This window comes from Equus quagga, chromosome 14 (assembly GCF_021613505.1).
Source record: "Equus quagga isolate Etosha38 chromosome 14, UCLA_HA_Equagga_1.0, whole genome shotgun sequence".
Lineage (NCBI taxonomy): Eukaryota > Metazoa > Chordata > Mammalia > Perissodactyla > Equidae > Equus > Equus quagga.
The window spans coordinates 19,904,538-19,929,727 of NC_060280.1; the positions used below are offsets into that span (position 1 = coordinate 19,904,538).

Consider the following 25,190-nt stretch of genomic DNA (forward strand, 5'->3'; position numbering starts at 1 on the left):
CCCGGCCGCTGCTGCCGCTGCTGCTGCCGCTGCTGCCGCTGCTGCTCACGGCCGCCGTCCCGCCCGGCCGCGCCCCGGGGCCGCCGGAGGGTGAGTGTCCGACCGCGGGCGCACCTGGCTGGGCGGGCGGCGCCGGCGCCGCCAAGGGGTCCCGGGTCCCCGCGGGGTCGCCCCGAGCCGGGCGGGCCGGGCCGGGGTCTGGGCGGCGGGAGCTCCGCGTGGCCCCTGCTCCCCTGGCGCCGTCCCCCGCCAGCCAGGCCGAGGCGCCACCACCGTTTGGGCTAAAGGCCCGGGGCCTGAGCGCGCGGCCCGGCCTCGGACCCGGGGCTGATGACAGTTCCCGCCCGGTCCCCGCCGCCGGGGTCCGCGGAGAGCGCCTGCCGGGCGCACCCTCTCCGGCTGAGCAGGAGGGAGGGCACCGGAGTCTCGGGGGCCAGCCCCTCCTCGTGCCGATGGGGAAACCGGGGGCCCCCGGGGCGCAGCGCGAGGTCCGGCGGCTCGCTCCTCTTTCTCCGGGGGCCGGGCAGTTCCCCCGCGGCTGCAGGGCCGCCTCCAGGGGCTTTTCCGTGTGCGGAACAGCCGCGGTTTAAGGATCCGGGAGGGAATCCCGTGAGCGGCCACAAGCCTTGGGGCTCGGCCCGGAGATGAGTACTCTGGACGTTCTGCCCTAACTGGGCTTGCGATACTTTCAAAACTCTTTTGTTTTAATTAGCATCCTGGAGCGGTGTCAACCCAGGAGATACTTCTGCCAAGGCCGGTTTCGAGGTTGAGAGGGTGGGCAGTTGGGAAGGGGGACACCGGTCCCTCTTTGCACCGTCTGAGAGCTCGAGACGGTGTGCTTACCACCCAGGGCAAGCTTTTCCCCCCGTACCCCAGACCCTGAGAAAGCTGACAGACACTGCTCGGCTTTCAGAGCTTTTTTTGGCCAACTTGATCCTTTCTCCAGCAGGCATTTGCTATTCCCTACTCATGTGCCAGGCAGTGTGCTTGGCATCAGGGACACAGACCCAGTCTGTAATCAAGACCATCTAGAGGGGGAGACAGGCAGGAAAGCAGTGACAACGCTAGGTGATGTGCTATGAAAGGAGATAAATATGGGAGCACATCTTGGGGAACACTACACCTCACCTACACATGAGTGTCATGGCAGGCTTCCTGGAGGAGGTGGATCTGAGCTGAGTCTTGAAGGCAAGTAGAGAGGGTGAGAGGTCTTCCAGTCAGAGGGAACAGGCTGTGCCTGGAAACGGGCCTGCAGATGGTCTGGTTCATCCCAGCGGCTCCCAAGCAGTTTGGCTGGTGAGGAGTGAAAAGGGGTGGGCCAGTGGGAGATGATGCTCGAGAGAGGCCAAGGCCGGGTCACGCAGGGCTTGGGGCACCATACCAAGAGCTGCTGTGCTCTTTTGCAGATGTGGACGAGTGTGCCCAAGGGCTAGATGACTGCCACACCAATGCCCTGTGTCAGAACACACTCACCTCCTACAAGTGCTCCTGCAAACCTGGCTACCAAGGGGAGGGCAGGCAGTGTGAGGGTAAGTGACTTGGGGACCAGTGGTGGGTGGGCCAGCGGGGGAAGCCCCCCACCTGCTCTGCTCTTGTAGAGGCTCCTCGTGTGGGTAAACGTGCTGCCCCTTCCCCTCCGGGAATGCATTTCAGATCCTTAAAGGACTGAGAATGTCGGGTCTCCCCCAGAGCTGATCATATGGTTTTATCTGGCTCTGAAATGTCCTTTTGTCTAGGTTCTGAGAAGGAAAAGAGGTGCTTTAGTGTCTTTTGGTCCCACTCACTTTGGGGACAGAAAGTCAATAGCCATGTTGATCAGGAGAGCCACGCCTGCCAGAGCAGGGCTGATCCTGCATGCCCGCCCACTGCACCCTCCCACCTTGGGGCAGTTTGCACCCTCTCTCTTGTGTCTGAGTGCCAGTGTCCTGCCCTCCCCTGCAGGCTCTGGAGGCTCCATCCTGTCCATGGCTTTGGGCTGTTGGGCATTGTAACCTGCCGAGCTTTAGAGCTGTACTGAGAGTCTGCCTCATTTGGAGCTGCAAGTTCACCCTGGAAAGATGTGTGCAAAGGGGTGTTTTAAGCCGTTACTGCTCCAGATCTGGGGGCCCAAAATCTGGACTCTGCCCTTGTGTGTTCTGGGCCAGTGGTGTGATGAATTCTGAAGTTCAGAACTTGCGGAGACTGGCCCCTCCTAGGAGGAGGCTGTTCCTGAGGATGGAAATCGTGGCATGTTGGAGCTGGAAGGGCTCTTCAGGGAGCTCTGAGCCCATCCCATCCCTGACTGTACAGGCGGGGACACTGAGACCCAGGGGAATTGGGAAAAACACTTGTGGCCATGATCGCACAATTAGCCTGCAGGTGAAAGCATCAGATCTCCTCTGGCCCTGTCGCTGGCCCCAAATCTCTCCTATTCACTCACCCTCCTGGTGTCCCTCTTTGGTTGGGTGAGAAATCCTCTTCAGTCTCCTTTGTGCGTGAGGAGCAAAGCTCCTGCCTCTTGCATCAGAGGAGGCGTGCTCCTGGTCAGCTTCACAGCAAGTGGGGTTGGTGGTCCATCCATAAAGCCCTTCTGTGTGTCCAGGTTCCTATTTTCCCAGACTCAGACAGCCATCTCTCTGTCTGCTCTACATCATCGGAGGCCAAAGAGCTACCTCTCCCTGAGTCCTCTCTGCCGATTCCTCCATACCACACCTCACCGAATTAAACATTCCATGTAGTACTGGAAATCACACGTACTGGTACCCTGCTTGGGGAAAAAAATGTTCACTTTTTCACTGTGTCCTCCGCTCACTATATGCTCTCTGGGGGCAGAAACTGTGCCATGATTTCTTTTGGATAAAGGACGTATTTAGTAAAGGATGTTGCATCACAAGTGGCGAGAGTTCCTTTATTCTTAGCTGTTGGGTTTGACATATTCCAAATGAAATTGAATTGCTAACAGTTTATAGTTGAAAAGTCTACTATTGAGTTTAAAATAACTAATGATTGGCATCGTAGCTTTTTTTTGTGTGAGGAAGATTGGCCCTGAGCTAACATCTATTGCCAATCTTCCTCTTTTTGCTTGAGGAAGATTGTTGCTGAGCTAACATCTGTGCCAATCTCCCTCTATTTTATGTGGGATGCCGCCATAGCGTGGCTTGACGAGTGGTACTAGGTCCGCGCCAGGGATCTGAACCTGCGAACGTCGGGCTTCTGAGGGGGAGCACGTGAACTTAACCATTACACCACTGGGCCAGCCCCAGCATTGTTGCTTTTATATATTTAAATTGGTTTTAAAATAATAGATGATTATTGTTATAAAAAGTCAAATAATACAAAAATATGTAAAATAGTAAATTAAAGACCCTCCTATTCCTTTATCCACAGGTAATCAGTGTCAACAGGGAGCGTATACTCTTTGTACTGTTGTTTTAAACTAAAACCCTAGAAGGATTTGCTCTTTTGAATACCTGTAGAATTTATAAACCTAGTTAGGAAGGATGTCCCTGTTTAGTTTGGATTTCTTGGTACAGGAGGCTAGAAGTGGAAACTTTCTTCCTAGAAGGAAAAGGAGAGAAAATGAAGATTGCAAGGATTCAAAGACATGGATATTCAAGGATGTAACTCCTTTCAAAGATGTGTTTCTTGGCTTGTTAGTTTTTAAGCCTCTTGGGTCCAACCTGTGGTATATTTGTGGTGTGCTTATCCTCAGCTTCAGTGCTCCTGTTGAAGTTCATGACTGGGAACTGGGTTTGCCCAGAGTGACCAGAATTTTATCCTTCACCGAGTTTCTTCTGCCAAAATTTTTGAGAAATGAAAGTATGGGCCCTGAATAAGTATTTTTAAAATAATGTGATTCAGAAGCGGTTTTAGATAAATGATATTTTGTTCAAAATGATCTTTGCTTATATCCTAGACTTTGGGGAGGGGATGTTTCAGTGGTCAGTATTTGTTATACGGTCCTTACTTCTCAGTTCAGGGAACTAAATCAAGTTTAACAAGGATGGATCTAAACTTGGCCTTTGTTTAAGGAGCTGTGTTATTTTATAAACTTTTTATTTTGAAATAATTTTGGACTTCAGAAAAATTTCAAAAATAGTGCAGAATTCACGTATGCCCTTCACTTATCTTATACTAATGTTAACATTCAAACAGCGGACAGTTTCAAAACCAGGAAAATTAACATTGGCACAATATTATTAACTAAACTGTAGACCCTATTCAAATTTTACCAGTTTTTCCTTAATGCTTTTTTTCCCACCCAGAATCCAATTCAAAGTCCCACATTACATTTACATTTAGCTGTAGTATTCTCCCATCTGTAACAGTTCCTTAGGCTTCCCTGGTCTTTCGTGACATTGACACTTTTGACGAGTAATGCTCAGTTCTTTTGTTTGCCTTATGTTTCCTCACGATAAGAATTGATATGGTAGGAACTGACATGATAAGACAATGTCCTATGTTTTCTCACTATAAGATTGAGGTTATGTGTTTATAGTAATACAAAGGTAAACGTTCTGGCAAGGCTGCTACAGAAGTGCTATTGTGTGAACATCAGGGCACAGATGTCAGCATGTTGCCTTACGGGTGATGTTAATCTTGATTACCTGGTGAAGAGGCTGTATTCTGAGTTTCTCCACTGCGAGGTTACTATTTTCTCCCTTTGCAATAGAAACCTATCTTGGGGCAGATGCTTTCAGCCTATGCTAATATTCTCTTTCTTTGCAAATCTTCCTCCCCAATTTTAGCATCTAGCTGTGGGTCTTGCCCACAACAGTTATTACCATTATGTGTGTCTTTGGGTAATTTTATATTTCCCTCCTTTCTTAGGCATCTATGAATTGAGATTCTTCTGTAAGGAAGATCTGTCCCTTCTCTCCCATTTATTTACGCATTGATTTCTGTGTTTAAGTATTTATGCCAGTTATAGACTCATGGGAATTTATTTAATTATATGTATAGTTATTTATTTTGGGCTCACATTGTTCCAGCTGTAGCCATTGGGAGGTCCTTCACATTGTCTCCTATGTCCTTCTGACATGCCCTCATCCTTTTCTGAGAAACTCCTGATTTTCTGGTATCACAAGATGCTCCAGATTATCTTGTATTTTCCCCTCCCCAGCCCTGGAATCAACGACTTCTAAGGAGTCCTGCTTCTTTTATTGGAAAATGGTGTATAGAAACCACGATCTGGATGCTTGGTGTTTTCTTTATTACTGGGCAGTCATTACTCCTAGGCCCTGTCAGTGGGCAGAGCTAGAAAATATATGTATGTATATTAACCCGTGCATACATACATATCTACATTTATTCCGTATATCTATCCATTTGTATATATATTAAAAAGAGTGACTTACACTGATACTCTAAATTCCAAAGCAATACCACAAGATTCATTGTAACCTCCCTCTTTGCTTATGTAGAACTTCTTTCTCCAACAGTGAGAAACAGGGTTCTCATTATCTGCGATATGTTTACCTGTTTGTTCAATCCTAGTATACACAAAATGTATTTACAGAGTTACTAATCCATAACCCTGTGAGTGAAATACATTTACTCAGTAGGGCACAGTACATGTATAGGGCTATTTTTGTTCTTAGCTTCACAACATCCAGTGAAGGTATTATTTTGCAAAGTTACTCAGGCTAGTGCTTTTCTCCCCCATCCCCCTCGGTGTGGTTGTGTTATTCATTTATAATATAGTTAGGTTCATTTGTTTGTCTTTGTATTCCATTTTTATCCCTCCCCTCACCCCTACCGCTGCTTCCTGGTTGATTGCATGTACATGTACATACGTATGTATGTATTCACACGTGTATGTGAAACATCACTATGGTTCTGAGAGTCAAAGCTATACAAAACTCAGAGAAGTGTTACTCCTTCCTGCTATTCCTGTTACCTGTCCCCATTTCTCCTTCTTTCCACCCCTTTTCCCACTCAGTGTGGCTCACCAGTCTCTGTAGTTTCTGGTTTATCCTTCCCATATTTCTTTTGCACAAATAGACAGCTAAGCGTGTATTTTCTTTTTAACTACTTTACTGAGTTATAATTTACATATCATAAAAGTCACCACTTCTAGTAAGTGTACAGATCAATGATTTTGGGTAAATTAGCTAAGTTGTGCAACCATTACATAATATAATTTTCAAACATTTTCCTCATCTCAGTAAGATCCCTCGTGCCCAAGCAGTTAGACCTTGTTCCCTGCCCCGGCTCCAGGCAACCTCTAATCTACTTCCTGTCTCTCTAGATTTGCCTTTTCTGGACAGTTTATATAGATGGAATCATAAATATGGTCTTTTGTGTTTGGCTTCTTTCACTTAGCATAATATTTTTGAGGTTCATCCATGTTGTAGCCTGTACTGGCATCTCATTCCTTTTTATTGTTGACTAGTATTTCTTCATATGGGTATACCATATTTTGTTTATTCATTCACCAGTTGATGGACATTTGGGTTTCTACTTTGGGGCTATTGTATTGCTATGAACATTCACCTGCAGGTCTTTGTGTAGACATAATTTTGCATTTCTCTTGGTACATACCCAGGAGTGGAATTTCTGGGTCGTATGGTAAATTTGTGTTTAAACTTTTAAGCAACTGCCAAACTGTTTTCCAAAGTGGCCGTGCAATCTTATGTTACCATCAGCAATGTATGAAGGTTCCCATTTCTCCACATCTTTGTCAATATTTGTCATTGTCTGTCTTGTTTATTTTAACTGTTCTGTGTGAAATGATATCTCATTGTGGTTTTAATTTGAATTCCCCTAATAGTTAATGATGTTGAGCATCTTTTCATGTGCTTATTAGCCATTCACATATCATCTTTGGTGAAATGTCTATTCAAATCTTTTGCCCCTTCTAAAATTGAGTTGTTGGTCTTCTTATTATCGAGTTGTAAGAGTTCTTTGTAAATCCTTTATAAGGTATGTGATTTGCAAATATTTTCTACCAATCTGTGGCTTGTCTTCATTTCTTAATGGTGTCTTTTGAAGTACAAAAGGTTTGAATTTTGGTAAAGTCAAATTTATTAATTTTTAAATTTATGGATTGTGTGTTTGGTGTTGTATCTAAAAAATCTTTACCTAATCCAAGGTCTCAAAGATTTTCTCATAAAAGCTTTATATTTTGTCTTAAAGCTTTATAGTTTTAGCTCTTACATTTAGGTCTCTGATCCATTGTGAGTTGATTTTTGTGTATGGTGTGAGGTAAGGGTCTAAATTAATCTTTTTGCATATGGCTATCCAATTATCTCAGCACCATTTGTTGAAAAGACTATCCTCTTTGCTAATAAACTGCCTTAGTACTTTTGTCTAAAATCAAGTGACCGTAAATTTAAGGGTTTATTTCTGGACTCTCGATTCTGTTCCTTTGGTCTATATATCTGTCTTCATGCCCGCACCACAGTTTGTCTTGATAACTGTAGCTTTATAGTGAGTGAAAGTCCTCCCATCTGTTCTCCTATTTCAAAATTGTTTTTGGCTCTTCTGAGTCTTTCGCATTTCTATATAAATTTTAGGATAAGCTTGTCAAGTTCTGCAAAAAAGTAGGCTGGAATTTCATGTGTGTGTGTGTGTTTTTTTGTATGCCCTTATTTATCACATGAAGATAACATACTACAATCACTCTTTTGCATTTTGATTTTTTTTTTTTTTACTTAATAGTATATTCTAGAAATCACTGCAAATCATTTCATAGAGATCTTTCTCTCTTTTTTTTTTAACAGCTACATGGTACTGCATTGAGTAAATGTACCATAATTATTCAACTACTCTGCTACCTATGGGCATCTAGGTTGTTCTAGTATTTTGTAATTACAAATGCTGCAGTGAATAACCTTATGTATATTTATTTTCCTGTTCTTGGAGATGTATCTTCAGGATGGATTCCTAGAAGTGGGCGGGTTAAGAGGTAAATACCTGTATCTCCATACTTAAGAAATAACACCTGTGTGGTTTACTTCTGTTTTACTCCTCAGACATTGATGAATGTGAAAATGAGCTCAACGGAGGCTGTGTCCATGACTGTTGGAATATTCCAGGCAATTATCGCTGCACTTGTTTTGATGGCTTCATGTTGGCTCATGACGGTCATAATTGTCTTGGTAAGGAAAATGGTTGGAAATGGCAGGTCTCCTTGGCCTACTCTTCGGCACCCCCACCCCTTTCTTTCCTGTGATGAAAACATACTCATTAAAACAAGAAGGGGATCAAGGACTTGTGTTGTCTTTTTTAAAATTTGTTTTAAAGACTTTATTTTTCCTTCTTCTCCCCAAAGTCCCCCAGTACATAGTTGTATATTTTCAGTCGTGAGGCCTTCTAGTTCTGCTATGTGGGACACTGCCTCAGCATGGCTTAATGAGCACTGCTAGGTCCGCACCCAGGATCCAAACCAGCAAAACCCTGGGCCACCAAAGCAGAGCATGCAAACTTAACCACTCTGCCAAGGGGTACAGCCCCCAAGGACTTGTGTTTTCTGGCCCCCTAGAAATCAGACTCCCTGATAGAAAATCAGGTAAACTGTTTTAGGTTTTATGTGATCATTCATAATATAAATCCTCCATTAGTCCAAGGAGATGGGCAGACATCATCATTACTACTTACTGACTTTCTAACATTGATTTGTCACCTTTAAGATCTTTGGTCTTGTATTAAAAGAGTCTTAGGGGCCGGCCTGGTGGCATAGCAGTTAAGTTTGTGCACCCCACTTCGGTCATCTGAATTAGATCCTGGGCACTGACCTATGCACCGCTTATCAAGCCATGCTGTGTCAGGCATCCCACATATAAAGTAGAGGAAGATGGGCACGGATGTTAGCTCAGGGCCAATCTTCCTCAGCAAAAAGGGGAGGATTGGCAGCCGTTAGCTCAGGGCTAATCTTCCTCAAAAAGAAAGAAAGAAAGAAAAAGTGTCCTAACTTAGAACCACTTTTTTAATGCTGTAAGTGTCTCTATTCTAGAACTAGGTAAAATCTTTGTCCTGATGACTCCAAATGTGTGCCTGGATTTCAGCCAGGTAGACCCTTCTCTTTTTTTGCTTGAAAGGGAGAGAAATTCAAACAGAAATCTTCCATTAACATCCTCCTAGTATTCCACAAAACAGAAACAGCTGTTGGAATTTCAGTCCCTGAGTTAGGGACTGCCAAAAGCATCGTTTACATTGGTTCCTTATGCCAGGAATAAAACAGAACTTAGAAACAGCAAGCAATTGGATATGGTTGAGTGTTGGATAGTCTTAGAGGATACAGCACACCCGGGAGGCAGATATCTGTGGTCTGTTTGCATTTTAAGGCTGGTGTTATCAGCTGTAAGGGAGGACATCATGGGAGACAGGCGGCATCAGATTCCTTTGACACTGATGACCCTCCATGTGGCTGAGCCACTGATGTCCAGTTGGATGACCAAGGAGCCATTTGAGCTAGGCCCTGATTCTGCGGGGACAGCTATTCAGATGCCTCCTTATGGTGCAGTGGGAATGGCCACTTGATCAATTGCTTTGAGATCAGCATAAAAGTCACTAGATAGGAACTTGTGTTTGAGTGCTGGGGAAGGAGGGTATTTCCATTTGGGACTCACTCCTCATATGACCTTTGTCTACTTTGCTGTCACCTGGTGCCCCATTCTGAAGTAGACTCTGTCCCTTCCTATCTGTGCCCTGTGTGGGATGTCAGGCTTCAGGTCAGACCACTCGGCCTTCCAAGCACACAGCTGTCAGGAAGACTTGTTGGAGGGCTGAGGGATCACCAACCCCTTTGCAGACTTTCTAGGCCAACAGTACCACAAAAAGACATGTTAGAGAGAAAATCCTGAGAGCAGCAATAAACTGAGAGTCATTAAAAACTCAAAAAAATGAAATCACTTTTAGTGTGTGATTTGTTGGGAAGCATACAGTATTTGTTTTTTTTTTTTTTTTACTATTTTCTGGGGGAAATATCACATTTCCCTTTGATTTGCCAACAATGGCATTTTGAGGATTTGTATCTGGTGGCAGACTCAGTCACCATAGTTGTGCCCAAACCCACAGCCTGGGGGAAGTGTGAGTTTCCTGAGAACAACAAACCAAACCATCCAGGAGTTAGGGACCTCGGCCAGGGTTGGGTGTGGTGGTTCTGAGGAAAGGCCTGCTCAGAAACCCTGAGGCCTGGAGTCTGTCCTTGCCTTGGCTGCTAACACAGATATTTCAGCAGACTACCTCCATTTCCCCTCCTTGAGGTGTCTTTGTGGGTTTGGTAGCAAGGATCTGCCTTGCAGAAAGGTCCTGAGCATCCACTGAATATATCTGAAGGGGCTAAGGATTCTTTCAAAGGAAGTCACAAGAAAATAAAGTGGTACATTGAGAAGAGCAGGTCCAGCCCACGTAGAAACTTCTCTGTATTTAGACTTGAAAGGACCGAAGCATTTTGTGACCAGAAAGAAGCTCAAAGCCAAAATGTTTTGGGAGCGGAGTTTCCTGTGTTCTGTGGGATGACCCCTTACCTCTCCTTGGCCCCTAACCACATAGTAGCCACAAATATACTCGCCAGAATTTGCAGAGTACAAACACCACTTAGCTCTGGCACTGAACCCAGCATGCCCCAAGATCCTGAATGCCTGTGAGCCTGAAAAATGAAATACAGCTCTCCGTGCAGCTCACTCCACCTGAATTCAGTTTCTATTTATTGAGTGTCTGGGAGTACAACATAGCCATTCGGTTTTGTGGCAGTGCTTCTCAACTCTGGCTGCACGTTAGAATCACTTGAGAAGTTTAAAACAACACCATTGCCTTGGTCTCAGCCAAGACTAGTTCTAGCAGAGTCTCAGGAGGCGGCGACCAGGCGTCAGGGTTCTAACACGCAGAGTGGTGAAACCCTGTTTTATAGTCTGGAGAAACTCACCAGCCTGGTGATATATATTTGTGCATGTGAACACACACGCTTTTGAATAATTCAGTCAGAGTATATCACCCAACTTAATGACACAGGTCTAATTGCTTTGGGGGAAAGGAATGGTGGGTTCAACATGGGATGGGGTGTGGCAGCTCAGAGGGGGGCATGTTTTACTCAAAACCAATCCAGGATTTGGTGTTCAAGGAAACAGACCTCTCCTGCTCCCCGTGAGTCCTCACTGTGGAACACCTAGGCCAGGTGCGTTCCAGCGTGGCTCATCCTCTGGATGTGCTCCCTTCACCCTTTGGCATCGGGAAGGGCAAGTTTGTTAGGCTCTAGGGGATGGCCTGAGTCCCATCAGTTTAGAAAGGCATCTGCCTGGTAGTGTGGGAGGACGGATGACTGTGAGATCTGAAGCTTGAAACCAGATAACAGATATTTAAATGTGAATTTTCTTGTTACGGATGTGCCCAGGAGCTAGTGACAGGCACATGGGAAATCAGGCTGGAGAAAGTAAATTGCTTTTATATCAGCCTTCTCCTTGAGCCTCTTTCATGTCTGAAAGCTTTCTGGAAGGTTCCTCTTCTTTGGCTCTGGTGATGCTATGCTCTGCTGCTTGTTGGTTCATGCAGTGAACAGTTAATGTGCACCTGCAGGTTCCAGAGCTGTGCTAAGTTAAACAAAAATCTCTGACCTCAAGGAGTTTGCAATCTAGTGGAGATGGATAAGTAAAAGATTTGGGGGGGTCAAAAGGTACAAATTAAAAACAAATGATTTTGAGAATGCAATGTGATAAGTATATTGATGGAGCTGTGCACAGGGTAGTATGTGACACAGTGGAAGGACAGTCCCTTAACCCTGCCCTGGGGACATGGCACTGAGGAAGGCTGCCTCTCCTCTGTCTTTCTGATGGCTCTTTCTCTGGGGCTCCTGCTGTCTCGTCTACTTGCTCCTACCCTTAGTATTCTCCCGAATTCTGCCCCTGGCCATCTCCTTTCTGTGCCCCTTCTCTCCCTTCTCACACTCTGCCTTTGGCTTTCTCATCTACATCCACCACCTTACCAGGCTATCACAAGTAAATGGTTTTCAAGGCTGTCTGTACAACACCAGGCTCAGCTTTCCCACCACCTGGCAGACATAGCCCTGAATGTCAGCATCTCACACTCTCACCTCCCTCCCACAGTGGCGGCCAGCCGCGTCTCCACCCCCTTTTCTGTACCCAGCGCTGGTCGTCTTCCCACGTTTCAGCCACCCCACCCCACGCCCACATGGCTTTCTGCCCTACAGACAATTTGTCCACAGTCCTCTTCTGTTTCTTCCTTCCCAGGCATCCCCCCTCCCAGGCCCCAGGTCTGGTCCTCTGCTGGCACCAGCCGAGGCTATTTCAGGCACACAGGTGAAGCCGGCCTCCCAGGCTTCCCATTCCTCCCTGAGCTGTTGCCTTATTCTTCCCAACACGAGGGACTGACCATGTCACCCCTGCTCCAGTGGTTCCCAGTTGCCTCCCAAATGGAATAGGAACTTCTTTGCCTGGTATTCAAGGTCATCCACAGTGTGACCCCAATCTTTCTTCCCAGCTCTGTCTCCTGTGACTTCCCTGCATGTGCCTGTACTCCAGCCAAATTGGTGACCCACTGTTATCTGAATAAACTCCGTGCTCCCCAGCCTTCATGCCTGTGCTCATGCTCTTTCTTCTGCCTAGAATCCCTTCTCCTGATTTGTAATTGAAGACACCCCACAGGGCCCATCCTTCACTGGCTTTTCCATAAAACCCATCCTGAGACCCACAACCACATGTGACCTCTCTTTCCTTTGTACCGCTTTTCCTTATCTCATAATTCCTTGTACTTTTGTCTCTTTCCCTCTGCTGAAGGCCATGCTCCTAGAGTAAAGGAATTTGATCTTACTCATCTGGACTTTACTGTCCCCTCTAGCACTGTGCTTTGGAAAGAGAAGGTGTTTACTGAACTGATTATCTTTTGTCCATGTGGAGGGCCTGTTTAAGGGAGCCCCAGACCCATGAGGGCTGGGTTAATCATCTGGGGGCCCCATTGGCTTAAATTCTAAGAAGTTCTATGATGCAGGGCCAAGAAGAGGAACCTCATCTCTGCTTAGTACGGGTCCCTAAGCTGCTGGGCTAGGTGGGGTATTTGAAACAGTCACAAAAGCAAAGTCTAAGCCTTCTCCCCCTCCAGATGTGGACGAGTGCCTGGACAACAATGGCGGCTGCCAGCACACCTGCGTCAACGTCATGGGGAGCTACGAGTGCCGCTGCAAGGAGGGGTTTTTCCTAAGTGACAATCAGCACACGTGCATTCACCGCTCAGAAGGTACCTCTGCTGTGCTGTGGGTGGGGGGCAGGGTCACATCTGAAAATCTCTCCCACCGTCCGTGACTTTAGAGGGGAAGCTTGGGGTATAGGAAGTCTGGAGGCCTGAGGATGAGTCCAGACGCTGCTACTGGGTAACCGTGGGCAAGTTCTTTTAGCTTCAACTTCTTCACCTGGCAAAGTAAGTGGGTTGGATAGGGTGAGCGCTGAGGTTGCTTCAAACTCTCACATTCTCTGATTCTAATCTTTAAATAGAGTACGTTTTAAACATGACTAGGTGTCTCAGGAGAAATGTAATGGACGATCTGCCAAGTTTTTCAAAAAGGTGCTGCAAACCACAGCACCAAGTAGGAGCCTGCTCCTTGCTCTGGGTGGGTGGGGAGGGGGCTGGAGCCTTCCTAAGGAGACGCAATAAATTGCCCTGTTTTCATCCCCAGGCTAGATCTGGCCTTCCCTGTGTTTGGCGTTTTTGAACTCTGAGCCTCTGGGGTTCCCAGGGGCAGGGGAACCCCCTCCCCAGACTTGGGCTGTCTGTGCTATGGTTTCCTTCATCTATGTCGCCACCTCCCATTCCTCCATAGATTTGCAGAAAACTCTTCTCTTCTGATGGGCCTCCCATTCATTCTCTCACTTTGGGTTTATACCTTTTTTATTCCTCTATGGTTCAGTGGATCCTTGGGAGGCGGAGGCATTAAGTAAATGTTGGCCAATTGTTACTTTTACCCAAGTGACATGCTTTTATTCTTCTCTGCTCTTTCTTTAGCCCAAGAACCACATTTTGGTGGCTGTATTTCTCCCAGGGTTGCCTGTGCCTGTATTTTAAGGGAAGTGCCCTAAATATCAGACTATTAACTCCTTTCGGCATGTGCTACTGGTTCATTCTCATAACTTAAGAATGAGGTGATTTTAACTTCTTCTACTATTTAATCAGAAATTTTTAGATTTATTGTTTTAACCATGGCTTTAGTACTTTTCAAACGTTTCTTTGTGGAAGATGATTTTTGCCTCATTGTCCAAGAATGATGGCTCTTTCCTTATACCTAACTAGAAGGCCTGTTTGGGTACCAAGAAGAGTGGCCAGAGAAGACACCGGGGGCCTGTGGGGTTGATGGCTCTTCTCCCCCAGCCCACTCGTTGGCAGTGTTGGAGCATGGAAGTCTCCCACTGGCTCTAATCAGACGGATCTCTTATCTCATGCAGATGTGGCCCTTGATAGAGTAGCAGTTGGGTTTCTTTTTCCTACAGGGTTCTCTGGACTCTTCTGTGAGCTTTGCATTCAGTTCCAGGCAGAATTGAGATGCCAGTGGCACAAGTGATAGGATCTCAGGGCCTCTCCTCTTTGGTTTTTCAAAGCTGCTTCTTGGGAAGTCACCCTGGCGTTCTCTTCAGGTGGCAGGGAGGGAGGTGGGGTCCTATAGGTGAGGCCATCGCTTGAACACCCCCAGTGGATCCTACACCCTCTCGAAGCCACTCCTACCCTTGTACTTACTTACTGCGCAGTAGCTCAGCCCCTGTCTCCCCTCCGGCCAGCCCCCCAGATGATTACAGACACACACTCTTCACAACAGAGGTAAATACAAAAACAGTTCCTTTCCCCAATCTGTGTTTTCTAAATTTTCTACAATTCAGACATTCTTGGAACCCCTGAAGAGTATTTAAAATGAACATATTTGTCTGGAGCTAAAACCAAAATCCGAGAATTTGAGTTGTGGTCTGGAAGGGCTCTCTGTCATTCTCTGTTGTCTTCCAACCTGTTGGCCTGGTGAATTCACGGCAGCTGAGCCCACAGATTGTAGGGCTCTGTGACTGAGACCCCTTCCATCCTAGGGCTTTGACTCTTCAAACAGAACAATCTGGAAACAGTGTTCCTTTAGGATTTCCTCCTTAGTGTGCACGTTAAACCCTTAGAAACTGTATTAAAACAGACTTTAAAACCCACAGCTGATACTCGAAAAATGGTTAAAAGGAGGTAACGGAGCAAGCTAGGATTTTCTAGTGTTGCTCTTGTTGTTTTTAATAATTATTTACCGAATGTTCTTCAGTGTAGGGGATTGTAATAGCTGATTCTGAGGGAAAGCTCAAGCTATTGATTTCTTTTATCCTTAGAGACCCCAAACCTCTGCTAAAGAGACTGTGTGTTTTCACCCATGTAATGGGGGTAGGCCGGAGAGAGACGCACCGCCCCAGCCTGCCTTTGTCCCTATTCATGGGTGCTCAGGCTCTCAGAATGAGCATTCCTCTTTTGTTTTGTCTGCTCTGAGAATATTCTTAGCTGTTTGTACTGCTGCCTTTTCAGGGCAGTGGAGAAGGTGTCGGCATAGTGGGGAGGGGGCTCTGCTCTCAGCAGGACCTGTTGCCCCTTTTATGGAAGGTTTCTTGCCCCGTTCTCAAGGCATATTTTTATTCGGTTTCCAGAAATATTCTTCAGTGAGACCCTGAGCCCAGGGACCACCAGAATGGGCTGTTTCGAATGTTTCTGAGCTGTTTCCCTCCTGGTGAACTAATGACCCTAAACAGGACTGCCAGGACCGTTTCTGGGGCGAGCCAGGACCGTGGCTGACCTCTCAGTTTGGACCAGATCCTTCTCTCTCCCCTAGTAGTGGCCTTGTTTTGAGTCACAGTACTCTGAAAAGCTTTGGGGTCACCTCTTGAAAAATCCTCAGCATTTCCAGAGCCATTTAAACCTCCATTATCTCCTGGTAACTTTAGGTCTAGCTTGATATGACATCAGGGGGCAAATTTTTTGTGTATCCCCATAGCATCTGGCACCCAGTCAGTTCTTACAAAATATTTCTTGTGTAAATGGATTGCTCTGAGATAGTAAAGGTCACTCTGCAAATGTCTTAACAGACTCGTAAACAGAGTGAAAAAGAAGCAGCTGCAACAGCTGACCTGTTTGGGGAGCAAACTTTGCAGGTGTTATGGCTGCCTTTTCTTGGGCACTGTTGTGTCAACCCCTAGGTGCTCCTGGTGCCTGTTCTTTAAAATGCTCTGCAGACCCAAGGACAGATGTAATGCTCACTGGGCCTTCCTAAGAGGACAGGACGCTGCTTCCCGAGACAGCCCTCACCTCCTGTGCCATCTCGGTGCTGGGAGCAAACGACGTCTTCAGAAATCATCTTCCAGAGCAAAGAGAGAGCTTCCCACCAAGCTAGCACAAGCCTCGTTCTGTGTTCATTGACAGCAGCCCTCGGAATGGGTGATGAATCCCAGCAACCTCCAGCAGATTGAGTGCTGGCGTTCAAACAGCTTGTAACTGTCAGAGGAAAAATGAGATGGTTTTAAGAGAGTATGGGATGTATTAACTGTTGCACTGTCTGTTGGAATAGAAATGACATCTGTTGTATCAAAACAATGATTCCAGTTAAGCATGCATCGACGGCTCTGTGGTGAGAGTTGGAGAGAGGTGACTTTTGACTTTGTTAGAACCCATTGGCTCAGGTTTCAGGGGCACAATACAGAACAGGCTTGGATCCTAGAGAGGTTGAATGAAAACTTTTTGTACTCGGGTTTAAAGCAGTGCTGCTTCCAGTACTAGAGTGTCTTGTTAGTAGAGAACCACTGAGAACAAAATCCCTACTCTTAGAGGTGTTTTAGAGTTGCATTACCCAAATGCAAAGGAGCATCGCGTGAACACATACTTAATAATGCAGTGCCAACTGAGCAGAGGTTTTGAGGATACTCTTGGGTGTGATAATAGTTCCTTCAGAGTGCTGGCAGGTGGCATGGGTTTGAGAAGAGGTGTGATGCTGCAAACCACACGGATGTATACTTTGCTATGACCACGTCATTTAGATGCGTGTTTAACCACCCGGGCAAATAATCCCTTTCCCACCTCTGTGATCACAAGATGGGGCCTAATGAAAATTCTAGAATACCCAAAAAGAATTTTACAGCAGGTAAAGGAAACCACATGTATGAGGTGTCTCTCCATTCTGTTGTTGTGTTGTGCTCCGAGCCTGCTGAAGGAAGGCCCAGGGACTAAGTGAGGGTGGTCACATAGAGAGGTCGCTGGGCAGGTGTCCATGTGGTGAAGCCAAAATACAGTAGTCACAGTCACCTCCGAAGTATGGATTTGGTGGGGGTGGAGAGAAGGTGGAAATTTTCTGAAAATCATCTTCTAGAGTATGTGAAAAGGTGGGACTCTTCATCAGTCCTTTTGCAGATTTTCTTAGGGAGATTCTCCTTGTCTCATTGCATTCTCCATCCATTCATGGGTAACAACGTGGCAGACATCAGAGTCTGAGTACCAGATCCTGGGGTCCACAGGCTCTGATTCCACTGCCAACAGAGAGTTCCCGATGGGTGCTTTCTTTTCAGTGTAGTGGGAGGACTCCTACCATTTTAGGAGAGTTGGGACATCATATCTCTTGGATGACATAAGACATTTTTTCATGTCCCTGTTAATTGACTTGGCTTGACTTTAATGACATAGTCTTTTAGAACGTGAGGCTGATGGAGACCCAGGCAGGCAGGTCTGTGGCCCACCTCCTGTCCCCTTACGGCACCCCTGGGGCTCAGGATTCTCGCCATGGCGTGGTCACCAGCTGCATGCTGCTGTTTTGCAGAAGGTCTGAGCTGCATGAATACGAATCACGGCTGTAGTCACATCTGCAAGGAGGCCCCGAGGGGCAGCGTCGCCTGCGAGTGCAGGCCTGGGTTTGAGCTGGCCAAGAACCAGAGAGACTGCATCTGTAAGTACAGACTGGCGTACAGCCATGCTGGGAACCACCCTACCCTAGAGGTTGTCTTCTGCAGCCCGGCATCAGAAACGCCACCTCATGGCACAGCAGCAGCCTCAGGGAAGGCAGCTGGCATGAGACACTGACCTCCACTGAGTACCAAGTTCGTTGCACAAGGGTAGTCTCCCTTAGGGGAGGGAAAGGATGTTTCATAAAGGAACCAGTTAGAAATGAAATTCAGGAGTAAGGAGTATGAATGTTGGGGGCCAGGTCTCCATGTTCCCATAGAATAAAATCAAATTCTTCATCTGTCAGTCACAGCTCTTTGCTACCTGGTTCCTGCTTCTTGTACAAGCCTCACCTGCCTTCTTTCCCCAAACACCAAACTCCTTGCCTTTCGGAGAACAGCCCATATTCTCTCATGCCTCCAAGCCTTTTCCAAGCCCTCCTCCCTTCCTGGGTTGGTGAATTCTCACTCAACCTATAATATCCTGCCTGACTTCTAATAATGATAAAGATAATAGCTACTTTGGGGGGAGCATTTACTATGTGCAAAGGCTTGTCCAAAGATGTACCATATTCCATTGAATTCTTACAGTCACCACCCTATGAGCTAAGTATTATTTATCCTCATTTTCAGTTGAGAAAATTATGGAGAAGGCAAAGCAATAAAGTCACACAGGGAGTGAGTGGAAAATTAGGATTCAAACGTAGGTCTGCCTAATTCTAAGGCTGGTGCTCTTAATCCCTATCTTCTCCTACTTCAGAAGCCACCGCCATGGCCTCAGACAGGGCAGTCATTTTGTATTTTGGCTCCCACAGCACTGTTTATTCCTCAGTTACAGCGTATGACACTCAGGGTTGTATTGTGTATATATGTGTCTGTCTCCCAGCTATGACCCCTCTCAGTTAGGGACCTTGTCTTATTTTTGCCTCTTGGTCTTCCTCTGGTGTCAACCACAGGATGTACTCAGTTCACATTTGTTTAATGAATGGATCAATGAATGCTATATGCAGCCACACAATGATGAAACACAAGAATGAAACTTCAATGGATCATAGGAAACAATCAGCCATTAAAGGTGTTCCTAAGTCACTATTTATGCCACAGGAAACATTGAGGGTTTCCCTTTAGGGTCTCTTCCTGAAGCCGTGGACCTTCTGGAAGACCCCCTCCAGTTTGCTAGAGCTGGTTGTTTACAGTGAATAGACTTTAGCCGTTAAGAGAGGAGGAAATAGTTTCGCTGGTGAGAGACTTCTCCCCATGTTTCCATCACAAAGCAAAATGCAGCCTTGAAGCTTGCCAAGCCAGGGCTGGTGCCACCATCACATGCAAACAACAGGTTCTGGCAGCTCTTAGGGCCCCTAAAAGTGAGACTGTCCCTGAGGGCTTCAGTGGGCTGAGCAGAGTGGAGACCACTTATCCTGGCTCCAAGTATCTTCAAAAGGAGGACGCAGGTCCTCTGAGAATCGCCTATGGAACGAGACTCTCAGTCTTTCAGTTTTTCAAGGGCCAGTAGCATATCTGAAAGTTTATTTTTAAAAATTTAAGATGTTTTTAAGATGTCACTACTCAAGTAATGTAATCACTCTGGAGAAAAGAGAAAGAAAGATCCAGAATTCCATCACATAACCAGTTCTTTCATGTTTTTCATATTCCTTTTTAGTTGTTCATAGGCGTACACAATTTTTACATAACTATAGTCACAGAACAGTTTCTGACATTGCAAAAGTGTTTTTATTCTTTTAAATTAGAAAAATTACAAATGCCTATGTAAGAATTCAAATAGCCCAAAGTGTGTAAGGAAAACATATAACTTTCTCCCTCCCATTTCCTTTGCCAGGGGTAACTGCTTTTCGGTTTGATGAATAGATAGTTTTGTAGTTGGGTTTTTTTTTTGGCCTGCCATCAATGGGTTCATACATAGTCTTCATAATTATTGGTTAATGTTGCATTAACTGTGTGCAAAGAGTCATCATTTCCTCTGATTACCCTCCCTTCTAACCTAATGCAGATGGAATCTGATGAGAGAAGTCCTAACATATATGTACAAATTAAATATTGTCTGTTTGTTCCAGACATACAGGGCTATAGCATTTCCCAAATCCCCAGGAGAGCTGTATTAGCTGCAAACTTCTCCTGATAGAGCAAAGCAGTAGTCTAGAATTGTTTGGTATAATTTCCCTTAAATAGTGAAAATCTCCCCCGACTCTCCCATCTCCTTCTTCCAGTGTGACTTTGCTCAACTGCGTCATGCAGCATTGCTACCATTCATATTGTGACTATCTGTGCCCATAGACAGAGACAGGCGCTGAGTCGGGGCTATCTCTTTTGTGCACAGGGCCTAGCAGCTACTAGGTGCTCAAATCCTTGCTGAATGGAAATCAGAGTTCTTCTGGAGCAAACATGGCCCTTGTTGTGGAAATTTCAGTGCTTTATGTGTTGATTCATTTTCCTCACAGTGACCTGTAACCATGGAAACGGCGGGTGCCAGCACTCCTGTGAGGACACAGCTGAAGGCCCAGAGTGTAGCTGCCATCCACAGTACAAGATGCACGCAGATGGGAGGAGCTGCCTTGGTGAGTGGTGACCCCCACACTGGGTGAGGGTCTGCCCAGCCTGCCCACCCCAACCCCAACTCTTAATGGTGTTTAGCACCAGATGCAGGGGGTTTCCAGTGCATTTGCCCCCAAATGGGTCCCCTACTGCTTCACATATGGCAGTGGGAGTGGTCTAGGCCTGGCATGGCAGTCCCTCTCTCCCTGTGCGACCTTGGAAAGCCCTTTCTCCTCTCCTGGACTAGGCTGCTCCTGAAGCTGGTATTCTGGAGACTGGGACAACACATCCCAAGAAACCAGGGTGACACGAAGTTAAAACTAGCCGTTTGTGATGACACAGCAGCCTTTACGGTCTGCAGAAGCCATGGATGCATATTTCTGGCAGGACACCTGCCCTGCCCTTTATGGTGTGTCCTTTGCTAGCTCTGTTTTAGAGGTTTCCAGGCCCAAGATTCTTTTTGTCCTGGACTAAGGGTACTGGAGTGATTAGGAAGCTTGCATTCCCCAGTGTTTCTGGTCAGTGCAATATATTTCAAAGATCTTTTCCATGTTTGTTGTTTACTAAGGCTCTGCAGCCGTTTAACGTGTTGTGTTTCCCGCAGAGCCTCGCTACAATGCATTTTTATTGAGTGAAGAAAGTCACATATCTTACATTGTTCTCATGTCTGGGATTTCAGCAGAAGTGGTTGTGCGGAGGATGAATAATCTGGCTCATTCAGTCTGAGAACTGTGCTCTTTTGCATTTCTTGTAGAGCCAGAGGACCCTGCCCTGGAGGTGACGGAGAGCAATGCCACGTCAGTGGCGGATGGGGATAAACGGGTGAAACGGCGGCTGCTCATGGGTAGGCGCCTCACCCACCCTCCCCTGGCCATGGCCGTTGTCCCTTTCCCTCCCAAACTTTCTACATCAGGCCCGAACCTGGGGCCCATGTGCCCTCGACCAGCTGAAGTGGGGTGAGCAGCTCCTGTCAAGCCAGGCTGTGTCTGTCCTTCACTCCCTGCTCTTCTCAGTCCCCATTGAGACCCCTGGTATGGTGCAGACAGCACTGGCCCAGCTGTCAGAGTTAATGGGTTAGCATCCTAGTGCTGTCCCAGCCAGCTGTGAAACTGGGGCATCTGCCTTGAGCCTCTGTGTCCTGGTCTTTCTTTAAAATTGGTGTAATAAAATCTACCTCTTAGGGTTATCAGGAAGCTCAGCTAAGATAATAATATCCAAAGTTGCCCCGAGTCCAGTGCCTAGGACTTAGTGTGTGGTCAGGGAATGTCAGCTCCCTTCCTTCTGAGTAGCTGTGACCAAAGGCATTTTGGGCAACCCCTAGCTTACCGTGGCGATTTGGCTGGTTTTTTTGTGCACTGAGACTTCTGTTTCTGACTCAGACCATGTTAATGGCAGAGGAGATGAATGGAGAAGAGTGGCACTTGGCTGTGGGACATGGGAGGGTCTGCCAGCAGGTCTGCCAGTAGAGCTGGATATGAGAGCAGAAGTAGAGGCGGTGGCTGTGGGGGTTGGGATCAGCCAGATCCTTTGACTTGTTCTGGAGAAAACTTGGCTTGACCTGAACAAAACCGACCTTTTGATAGCTTCTGGATTTAATAGTCAGGGGAGATATTGAGCAACCATTGGTTACCAGGCTCATGACATTTCTGAGCTCTTTTCTGCCCTATTAAAATGATTATTTTTAATTGCATTAAATTAAAATAGTACATAGGAATAATATAAAAACTTCAAAAACTTAATTAGTGCTGTTAAGCTTGTAATGAAGCATATCATTTCCTTTGTCTCATGTCCTCTCATTCCCTCATCCCTTTTGCCAGAGGCAATGATTTTCCTTTCTCCTAGTTGTTTCTTCTTCTCCTGACTCTCCCTCCCCCATATTTCAGAAAAGCAAAGTGTATACGGTTATATCTTGATGTGCCAGTGTTAGATAGTAGCTTTCGACTTTCTACTACAGAAGTCTAAGTCTTAGCTCTCTTCTGCCTCCTCCCCCAATACACGCGCACACACTCTCCCCTGCTCCCCATACCCTTAATATGATTCTATCACGATTTAAATCAATACATGCGTTTATATTATTGTGACTATGCGTATCTGAATATGATTCACCCCTGAGTCTTGTAAGGGGCTATGATTATATTTTCCTTATTTGCTTCATTTTCTAAGTACCTCTTACTGATTCTTTTGCAAATTTCTGACGGAGCTCTAAAACCCTTTTCAATGTGCTCAGATACAGCAGGTAACTTGTCAATTCCATTTCCTTCTTAAAAAGTCTCTTCTGAAGCTTCCACTCTGCTCTGGTGGGGCTGCCTCCCTGGGCCGGCTGTACAGCTCTCCTCCGGGCCTTGCCTTTAGCAGCAGCCTGGCAATCCCTTCACTACTTTCCTGTTTCGGTGGACCCCATGTCTTCAATTTTGTTAGTTTATATGAGTAGATAAAGATTTTTAAAAGTTTTGCACGCCTGAAAATGCCTTTATATGCCACCTTCACCCTTCTTTGAGAATTTGGCTCAGTATAGAAGTCAGAGCTGGAAAGAATCTTCCATCAGAGTTTGGAATAGTGCTTTATTGTTTTTGGGCATTCAGTGTCGTTTCAAGTCTAAAGTCATTTTTAGTCTTGAGTCTTTGTGTGGAACCTATGAAAGCTTCTCTCTGGATGTTTTCAGGGTCTTCTGGTTGTCCCTGGTGATCTGAAATTTCACAATAAAATCCCTCACTGAGGGACCTCTCCCACCTGTTATGTTGAGTACTCAGTGGGCCTTTTCAGTAGGGACATTTAAGTCCCCTGGTTCTGAGAAATTTTCTTTTTTCTTCGGTAATTTTCTTCTCTCCATTTTCCCTAATCTTTCTCTCTGGAACTCCTATTAGGTGGCTGTTGTAACTCCTGGATTGATCCTGTAATTTTCTTCTCTTTTCTCTCCTTGATATTTTTGTTCTACTTTCTAGGAGGCTTTTCATTTTTTTTTTTCCTTGTAATCCCTTTACAGGATTCTTTTTAAATTTCTGCTTTTATATTTTAACTTTTCAAGAATTTTACTTTGGTCTTTTGTTGTAGGAACCTGTTCTTATTTCATGGACACTTTTCTTATCTCCCTGAGGAAATGAATTGTAAGATTGGGCCTTTCTGGGATTCTGTGGCTCATATGAGATTACTGCTTGTTGGCATCTCCTCTGCCGACTGCGAGGGTTTAGCTTTCTGCTCTGCCAGTTATGGCTCCTCCATCAACACGCAACTTCCAGAAGATTTGACGTCTCTCGTCTATTGTCTTCTATTTTATTTGTCCTTAAGGATTTAAACTTTTTAAAGTCTTTTTCCTCTCATTTAAGTGATATTTTAGGAGGCAGCAGAGATAAACATATATGTCCTATTTAATCAGCACTAAGCTTGTCCCCCAAGCCTCTACAGTGGCGTAGCTATGGAGGTAAAATCCGTTTCTAGATGCCTAGATGCTGACAATTGGGTGAACGTTAAATAGCATTTGTTTATTATTTGGAATAACTGTAGGAAATGCAGAACTAGAAGGCCATTTGCTTATTGTTCTTCATCTTCATAGATACAATTTAACAAATGTGGCTGATTTTTCATATAGTTATGACATCTTTCTCTTTTCAGGGAAAGGTACACTTCTAATCTGAGTTTGTTGGCAGTTGCAAAGATAAAGTCATTGGTGTGCAGGAAGGGAATGGTTGGGGTAGGCGATGCTTACCCTCTCTTGCTTTGCCCAGTACTCATGCTGAAGGGCTTCACATTGAACCTGCCAGATGTGGTCACACTTAGCAGGTCACTGGCTGTTGGTCAACAGGAACTTTTAGTGGCTTCAAATCTGCCAGTAGAGGGGCAAGGCTCAGCTGGTTGGGAGAGGCATCTTTACCCCTCTGGTTACCCTGTCAAGCTTCCTGGGGAGACGTCACCTATTTAGGCGGGTGGGAGGGGCTGCACCTCGTCTCCCTGTCTCTCACCTGCAGGTGGCAGAGACTTGGAATAAAACCATGAGTACCCCACTGTGCTTCTTGGCTTTCATGAATTTTGTCAAGTATTAACACTACACCAGTATCCCTTTCCTTGCAGCTGTATCAGCTCTTCTTTAGGAAGCTGACTGCCTTTTTCTTACCTCCTTGTCAGAAACCTGTGCTGTCAACAATGGAGGCTGCGATCGCACCTGTAAGGATACTTCAACAGGTGTTCATTGCAGTTGTCCCGTTGGATTCACTCTCCAGTTGGATGGAAAGACCTGTAAAGGTAGCCTGTGCCTCTCCATGTTGCTACTGTGTGGGGATCTAGGCAGCTCTTCCCCTCCACACCTCCTGAGTGACTCCAGATTTGCTTATGATTCATATTGATGGAAGCTTTTCTTCCCTGGGCTCGTGGAAGGTTATAATTGAGTAATCTTAATTAGAACCGACTTAATTACTCTAACTGTTGAGAAGGTCAACTTCTGTAAGCATCAAATAATCCATTTCAGGCAGTGGCCTTGTTAGAAAAAGGCGGAAGTTCAAGGAAAAGTTCATTTGCAAGAGATAATATCAACATATCATAAATAACAGCCTAGAGATTATTATATAAATAACAGCCAAGATTATTATCTAGAGACTTAATGAATAACTGTACCATTAACTTTTACTGATGAATAGGGACCCCAATGACTTGCTAGTATTCCATGGGCAAGAGTACAAAGGCTTAGTTCTTTAACATGATAAAAAGTAGATAACCAGTTACCAGATGAAACTGAGAAAAGATAAGCTTAATTTGAGTATCAGGAATCATTTAACAGCATCGAGGCTATTT

General features: G+C 45.7%; 1 protein-coding gene across 1 annotated transcript in view; it reads left to right on the plus strand.

The window, feature by feature from the left end:
- The window catches only part of SCUBE2 (signal peptide, CUB domain and EGF like domain containing 2), a 63,773-nt gene that overhangs the window by 868 nt on the left and 37,715 nt on the right, over positions 1-25,190 (plus strand). The window contains exons 2-9 of the mRNA XM_046685523.1: positions 1-90; positions 1,407-1,529; positions 7,956-8,081; positions 13,036-13,170; positions 17,738-17,863; positions 20,315-20,431; positions 21,163-21,252; positions 24,528-24,644. Coding sequence (XP_046541479.1) covers positions 1-90; positions 1,407-1,529; positions 7,956-8,081; positions 13,036-13,170; positions 17,738-17,863; positions 20,315-20,431; positions 21,163-21,252; positions 24,528-24,644 — 924 coding nt within the window. The remainder of the gene's footprint in view (positions 91-1,406; positions 1,530-7,955; positions 8,082-13,035; positions 13,171-17,737; positions 17,864-20,314; positions 20,432-21,162; positions 21,253-24,527; positions 24,645-25,190) is intronic.